Source organism: Austrofundulus limnaeus, unplaced genomic scaffold, assembly GCF_001266775.1.
Source record: "Austrofundulus limnaeus strain Quisiro unplaced genomic scaffold, Austrofundulus_limnaeus-1.0 Scaffold323, whole genome shotgun sequence".
NCBI classification, from domain to species: domain Eukaryota; kingdom Metazoa; phylum Chordata; class Actinopteri; order Cyprinodontiformes; family Rivulidae; genus Austrofundulus; species Austrofundulus limnaeus.
Genome location: NW_013952725.1, coordinates 8,857 through 17,104, shown reverse-complemented (window position 1 = coordinate 17,104; position 8,248 = coordinate 8,857). Strand labels below are relative to the sequence as shown.

At 41.2% G+C, this 8,248-nt stretch overlaps 1 protein-coding gene across 2 annotated transcripts in view; it reads right to left on the bottom strand.

Moving 5' to 3' along the window:
* ptn (pleiotrophin) overlaps positions 1-8,248 on the bottom strand; it is a 26,150-nt gene that overhangs the window by 9,867 nt on the left and 8,035 nt on the right. The window contains exons 2-3 of one of the 2 annotated variants that reach the window (XM_014022308.1): positions 2,282-2,376; positions 1,140-1,307 (exon numbers count right to left, since the gene is read on the bottom strand). In XM_014022308.1, the coding sequence (XP_013877762.1) occupies positions 1,140-1,307; positions 2,282-2,375 (262 nt within the window). In that variant the 5' untranslated portion in view covers position 2,376. The remainder of the gene's footprint in view (positions 1-1,139; positions 1,308-2,281; positions 2,377-8,248) is intronic. The other variant, XM_014022309.1, reaches the window with a different exon arrangement.

Genomic DNA, 8,248 nt, shown 5'->3' with positions numbered 1-8,248 from the left:
CTTTTGAGGCCCTCAAGGTGGCGCTGGGTCGCGGCCCATAGGTTAAGAATCTCTGATTTAGAGTGTCTTCTTACATGTTATATTCTGGTCTGTAAACGTATTTTGCCAAAATGATGTACTATAACTATGGTAGATCCAGTAATAAAACTTTGTATGTGTTTTTTTTTTCAAGTTGTGGAGAGCCAAATCCCTGCTGGCATGAGCCTATTTTAGTTGTCAAAAGTTGTTCAAATTASAGAAATATTCAAAAATACGTAAAATAGACACTATTCCAGGTTCTTTGATGCAAAAATAAATGTGTTAGCATGCAAATGTTATTTTTTATGTGTCTTCTTAAATACCATTCTGTACATTCCAAATCTATGTAACTAAAATGAAAGAAWAAATCTTCTGCTGTTATAATGTGTACAGCCAGTTAGCAGGGGCTAGCCTGCACTGTGTTCATCATTCCTGACAGGCTCATTGGAAAGCAGCAGGCTCCCAGTCTGACAGGGCTTATCGTGGGAACAAGAGTCCCCCAGGCTTGTCACTGCTAGACACTTTAGCAGAAAAAGCTGCAGACTCAAGCTCCAAAAAAAAAAARRWTTWAAAAAAAAGAAGAAGCAAACTAGAAGCCATCTTGCGATGTGATCTCACCGAGCTCAAGGCCAGAGAAGCTCTTGGACCTCACACCTCTTCTTGAACTTGACCGTTGTGACAGCGGCGCGCCAGGTAAGGTTTTGTGAATGAACTTTTCTCGGCTGCGAGACAATCACTTCGAGGAAATTTACCCGGAGTTCCGTGAACCTGCCAAATGATATTCTCCGTGCATCCTCCTACACAGCCTCACAAACCAAAACAAGACCTGCCACACTGTTGGACTCATAATAACAATGTTGTATGATTATTTCTGTGACAATGTATCATTTCTCAGCAGACAGTTTTATTGTGCCTCTAATTAGCCAGCTTATGGATTGCTGTTCACAAAACTGGGCCATTGTCTGACTGAATAGCTCGCTCATGAGGAGGTGTGAACTGACAAATGAGAATCATTCATATGTACAGGAGAGGAATTTTTTCTACACTATAAATAAAATGTTGGCCTTTTACTATATGTAGTGCGCTCCAATTATCCATCAGGGTTTGAATCATCGCCTCACCTCCGAACTTCTTCTTCCAGTTGCAGGGGATCTTGCAGCGTTGGGTTTTTATGGTCTGCTTGCAGCCGGTGCGAGTTCCCTCCCTGGTGCCGAGTCCGCAGTCGCCCTCGTTGGCCACACACACGCTCCACTGCCAGTCCCCGCAGTCTGACTTGCGCTCTTTCTTTCCTGTAAAAACCGTTGGGTGGTTTCAAAATCAATTATTTCTGTGAGTGCAGCCAGCATGAGGTGCAAAGTTTTTTTAAAAATGTCTTTTCCAAGACTTTACACTTGTCCAATTCCACCATGTTTGTTTAATTAAAGACTAGGGCCAGACTAATGTTGGTCAATCGACTGATTCAAGATTCAACCATGTGGTTTGTTTATAGTGAGTGAATACCTGCTTTTTAGAATTTCATACGGCAAACTGCTGGAGTAAACTGCACCATTTGATAAAAACAAAACATKATATTCTTTTTTTACGTTTTATGTTATTGTCTACAGTTAGTACCATTATTAAGATCTTTAAATCTTGATGTCTAGGTAAGTCTTATTCAAATTTAAGAATGTACATGTTTTAAATTTCACAATTTTACCTTTAATTTCATCTTTTGTTTTGATATCGAGTTTTATAGTTGTCCGTCTTTGTCTATAGGAAAATATCTCATGAAGATACAACAGAAAATGTTTTAGAGTTAACTCATTTCAACATCCAACTAACCAACATAAGCTAACACAAACACACATCTATTAAACTTTATTTCTCTATTAAAATCAGAAAATGAAAATTCCTACTTGCTCTGTTTGTAGCATCATTTACTCCCTTTTGAACTTTTGCAATAAGTTTGGTATTTGCTTTTATTTCCAATGCAAATATGCTTTTTTCTGTATTTAAATTAGTTTCAGTTTTATTTTCTTTCCCCAGGTGGTTGGATTTAGTTTTCTTTCTTTTTTTTTTTTTTTTTTTTTTTTTTTTTTTTTTTTTTTTTTTTCCCCAAAATAGGGGGTTTTGTTTTGGGTGAAATCCCAGAAGAGACCAATTACTTCAACTACAAACTTTTGTTTTTTTAAGTTGAGTCAAACTGAACACATTTCTTAATTTGATGGTATTTAAAACAAATAGCTTCTGTCTATAAGTGTGCACACTGACTGAAAAAAATCACCTTGTTTTTCTGCTTTACCTCCTCCCGCTGCCATCACTGTTAGCACGAGGAGTGCCACTGCAGCCACCCATGTCCACTGCTTCAGTCCAAACATTCTTTAATAAAAATAAAAAGACAAAAAAATATGTATTTTTAGCCTTCTTAGTTATGTACCAGAACTTCAGACATTCAACAGTTTGGAAAAACATGGAGAAAACCAGAAAATAACTAAACAAAAAACAGTTGACCCAAGTCTCACGGGAGACCAGAACAGCCTGAGGAATTTCCATCTTTTCATCTCATCTTGGCGCTATTCCCACTGTGCGGGAATCCAATATCAACATTTTGATTGTCTGCACAGCAGTTCCACTGACAGTCATATGTGYACTCACCATCGATCTCAGTGAGAGCATGTCACAGTTAGAAAAAGCCATCAGGCAGGTTTAAATCTAAACTTTTGGCCCCTTCAGGCTAAAAAAAACATGGTCCCAGTCGGAAGTTTGAAAACCCTCGGAAGCCAGTACATTTCTATTTATTAGTTATTGTTACATGTAATAAGTCATACCTCTTAGCCAACCAACAAGACCAATAAGGAGTCATGTTGGAATAATTCTCAGATGAATACCTCCAGTGTCTCAATCTGCCTATTKTTTTAGTTGAGAATGTGGTCAATACCTGTAACATGTCAAGACTGGCAACAAGCARATATCTATTTAAGATAAACTGGCTTTACAAGCCTAAAAAATATCTGAAATAAAAATACAATGGAATAATCCAGAGATTCTTAACCCATGGACCGCGACCCAATTGTGGGCCACGAGCGCCACCTTGAGGGCCTCAAAAGAACAACAGTTTTTAACTTTGGGCCGCAGAGGGCCGTGGGACCACATTGATTTTGAATAAGGTGCAATACACTTTCTCACCACTAGTAGCAGTAGTGAGCCACTCAGTTATTTAACAACTTTTTTTAATATGTAGAAGAAGAACCTTAGAAACCAGCCGAGAATGGAAACTTATTTTAAATGAAAAGTAGAAGCAAAAATGAAAGTAAATTGTCAAAAAAACACCTAAGTTTGTCACTAATATGAAGAGCAGCTTCTGGTTGCAAAAGTTTTAAAAGGCTATATTTTCATTTGTACTTTATCAAATTTATTTTACAGTTGTTTTATTTGAAGCATTAAACATTTTTAATTTAGTTATTTTATGACCACAATTTTATTTTTTGAATTGTCTATTTTTGTTATTGTTTATACTAAATATACAGTATATATTTGTGCTGATAAGCCTGAGTGGTCTGTTGACTGACCTTTGTATTTGTTCAAATAATTGTTATRGGYAGGTTACAATATGAAAATGTTTGTCATAATCACGTCTTGTGATTATTTGACAGGAGTTTTACTTTTAAACTGTAAGTGTATTTAATTTAGTTATGATAGTTTAGTTATGATGTAAAAACAATAAAAATTAAACCAAGATTTAGAATAATTATCATTTTGATCCATACATTGGTAATGTCTGACTGGGCCTTGTGCCACTCTATGTTCAATAAATTGGGCCCCGAGGTCAAAAAGGTTAAGAACCCCTGGAATAATCTACCACATTGCAGCATATGCAAGGCAAAAGTTTGTGCTGACATCTTGGTAGGTGCTACATGGTGTCTTTAGTTACTGCAAGCGTGGCAGCAAACCATGATTATCTGAAGGAAAAAAAATCTAAACTTAACAAAGATGTTCAATGTTTTATCAATAATTGGTATAATTATTAGAACATGTGTAATAGGTGGTTAGATAGGTCACAAAAGATAAGTTAGTCTGCTTTAAAGAATAGTAAAGATGAATAAGAATAACAAATAGTGGCTAAACCCATAGTTCAAAAACAAAMCAAGGTTCAGAAACACACACGCATCCCACAAATGTTGTTTATCACAGTTTTATTATTCAAAGGTTCATCACATTCTAGACTGCAACAAATACTGTAAAGCAGGAAACTGAGGTTAGGCCTGTACWGGCTAACTGAATTTACTCTATTGAYGTAAGTCATGTACTGGATTTTCTTCAATAACAATCATTATTATAAACCTGAGTACAATCTTTATAAACTGAGATAGAGTCTAAGCTAGGCAAACTACATCTAAACACAAAGTGTATGTAATGCCTAAATAYCGCCAGGATTGTGAGAAAACTGACTTAGTTTAAGCTTAAGTGAATGGAGTTAACTATAGATACAAGTAGAGCTCTGGTTAGACTAAATCAACATGTAAAGTACTTAATTAYCYAAAGTGCTGTTATTCATTGGTCCATAGCTAAAAGGATTACAACACTTTGTAATTYATCACATTAGGAATAGCTCACTGAGTTAGCACTTTGCTCGCAATAATGYTTGAACACGCTTAGTGGGAGGCCCATTACACCTTCCACTTTCCCCCATTTTCTCAACATACAATATTTTTATTCAAGTAAGCAATGTAAATATGTTATTTGTTAAGTGTTTTTGAACTAATAGAGCATACAGCACACAGAAGGACAAAATATGGTTTGGACATTAAAGACTGAAACACACCTAAGATTACAAACTGATACTGGAGCTAAAGTCAAATTATTAATGCTTTTTTAAACCGTTTATCTGTAATGGTTTTCTATCAAAATTTRATTTTTTCAAGTTATAACTTGAAAAAATAACTGAAGCGATGTGATATAAAACACTATACATATATAAAGTGCTATATAAGTTCAGTCCATTTATCATAGATGGGTAGATAAATGAGTAGATATATGTATATTTAAAGTATAACAACTTTTTGACTTTTTTGAAAAACATGAGGTGTATMCAGCCCAAAAAATTGGAGCTCAGAGGCTTTGAGCCCAAACAGTTATTAACCTGCTCCGTGTATTGCCCTTTAGAGAAGAATATTCACATAGAGAAGAAATACCTGTGTGGTTTCACAACAGCTCTACACCCTCAGCAGGGTCCTGGAGGGTGCATGGGAGTTCGCCCAACCTGTCTACATGTGTTTTGTGGACTTAGAGAAGGCGTTCGACCGTGTCCCAAGGGGGGCCTTGTGGGGGGTTCTCCGGGAGTATGGGGTACCGGGCCAYTTGATACGGGCTGTCAGGTCCTTGTACGACCGGTGTCAGAGTCTGGTYCGCATTGCCGGCAGTAAGTCGGGCTCGTTTTCGGTGAGAGTTGGACTCCACCAAGGCTGCCCTTTGTCACCGATTCTGTTCATTACTTTCATGGACAGAATTTCTAGGYGCAGCCGAGGTGTTGAGGGGATCCGTTTTGGTGGCCTTAGGATCACATCTCTGCTTTTTGCGGATGATGTGGTTCTGTTGGCTTCATGGAACGAGATCTGCAGCTCTCGCTGGAGCGGTTCACGGCCGAGTGTGAAGCGGCCGGGATGAGGCTCAGTGCCTCCAAATCCGAGACCACGGTCTTGAGCCGGAAAAGGGTAGAGTGCCTTCTCCGGGTCAGGGGGGTCGTCCTGCCTTAAGTGGAGGAGTTTAAGTATCTGGGGATCTTGTTCACGAATGGGGGAAGAAGGGAGCGGGAGATCGACAGGCGGACTGGTGCAGCGTCTGCTGTAAAGCGGGCGCTGTACCGGTCCGTCGTGGTGAAGAGAGAGCTGAGTCAAAAAGCGAAGCTCTAGATTTACCGGTTGATCTACGTTCCTACCCTCATCTATGGTCATGAGCTTTGGGTCATGACCGAAAGAACGAGGTCCCGGATACAAGCGGCCGAAATGGGTTTCTTCCGCAGGGTGGCTGGACTCTCCCTTAGAGATAGGGTGAGAAGCTCGGTCATCCGGGAGGGACTCAGAGTAGAGCCGCTGCTCCTCCACGTCGAGAGGAGCCAGTTGAGGTGGCTCGGGCATCTGGTAAGGATGCCTCCTGGACGCCTCCCTGGTGAGGTRTTCCRGGCACRTCCCACYGGGAGGAGGCCCSGAGGAAGACCCAGGACACGCTGGAGGGACTATGTCTCTCGGCTGGCCTGGGAACGCCTTGGAGTTCACCCGGAGGAGCTGGAAGAAGTGGCTGGGGAGAGGGAGGTCTGGGCCTCCCTTCTGAAGCTGCTGCCCCCGTGACCCGCCCCCTGATAGGCGGAAGGAAATGGATGGATGGATGGATGGATGGATGGATGGATGGATGGATGGATGGATGGATGGATGGTTACACAAAAAAAATTGGAAATGTCAAGACAAACCCTGAATGCATTTGGGAATATGTATTTTATTTATCCTTTTTAGAGCAGCTAGCCATCCGAATGGACAGCACATTATTTAAAGTTTAAGGAATAAAACAAAGTTGCCATTTGTTAAATTCCCCATTTGATTTGATTCTCCTGCTTTTTTCTGCATCAACAGAGATTTGTTAAATTGTACTGCCACAAAACTTACTGCTGTCTGAGGCAATGCTGCCCTTTCCCCATTTTATTTATTTGTCTTTTTTAAGCACTTTCCTGCTGCAGACAATCCTCTCTGAGAGGGAAGACAGCAGCAGATTCGGGCAATTACCAAATGTCTGACACCAAAGACGCTCCTCTGTGCCCAGATTCCTGTAGAACAGTCAGGCCTCGCAGAGTAATAATATGCATTTGCCATTTTTAATCAATCAAAAACCTACATTCAGTGCTGGATTGCTTTGTACGATTAACCTGTACGTTCATTTCAATTTCAAATACGCTTCAGTGACTGTTAACTTGGGAATGTTTCAAGTATAGATTATTAGCTGTTCTAAAAGTATATTTAATTTTAAAGTTAAAGCYTTTCAGAACACAGGAACTAATAATAATGAGCTACAAGATGACGTCTGTGGGTTTTTTTTCCCCTGCCTGGAAGTTATTCGAATCCTTCCCATGATAGAACCTCTATTTTTCTATTTGTGGCAGCTCACAGCCAAATCCAGCTTTGATTAAATACTTCAGACTCAGTCTCCAAGTTTTATGTTTAATATTAGCTCTAAGGAACTCCGAACTCTTCCAGCTTTGTAACACTCTCCTTAAAAAAATACAGTGGAAAAAAAAAGAGAAAAGAAAAATGATGAAAAAGCATCATTGAATCCCAACTGTAAGTCATATTTACAATGACTTCTAAGAGTTTCATGGAGAAAATCCAATAAAAGCCTCCTGATAAAAATTGTTTTCTATGAAAAAGAAATTGCGGTCTTTTGAAAGATAAGGGAAAGCTTTCCCTCAGTTAGTCCAAAGCATAGAATCCAGGCATAATAGGCCACGGGGATGATGACTTTGAATAAACGCTGGAGGTTAACAGAAAGTAAACGTGAACAAAAAGTTTGCTGGAAAGGTCAGGAAATTAAGAAATGAAAATGGCGTCAGGCTGGGACGTGGACTTCCCCCTCCCCTGGTTCGTTTGTCGCCCCCATCCCATACCGCCCTCTGGTGGGGGTGCATTGCCCGCCGGCGCACGGATGGCTCTTGGGGTCTGGGGCTGGGTGCTCGGGTGTGCGCTGGCTCGGCCTGGTGGCTGCCCGTCGGGGCTTGGGTCCTCTGGCCCTGTCGGCTCTCGGCTTGTGGGGGGTGCCCTGGGGGCCGGGCCCTCTGTGCCTATGCCCGTGCTTGCCCTAGCGCAGCGGGTGCCGGCGGGGGCCAGCGTGCTCTTCGCTGCGGGCCACTGTGGGGCTGCTGCGTGTGGTCGCTGGTGGGGTTCTCCTGGGTCTTCCCTATGGTTTGACCTGGGGGTGGGTGTGCGGCTCTCCTTGCGTAGGTGTACCCAGGGGCCCGGTGCTTGGGGTTCCTCCTGGGGTCGTTGGCTCTGGCCTTCCCTTATGTCTGCCTCGTGCCTCGGGGGTCGGCTCTGACACTCCCCCACAGTCACTATTATACATTCCGTTGGAGAAATCCTGTAAATTTATGCTCACAACCGCACGCAGACAGGTGTTCAGATCCGAGGGGTTCTGAATGATCACCTGATATATAAAGGTGGGTGTTTGTTTATCTGTCTGAATGTATATATGTATGCTTTTGCTAAGTTTT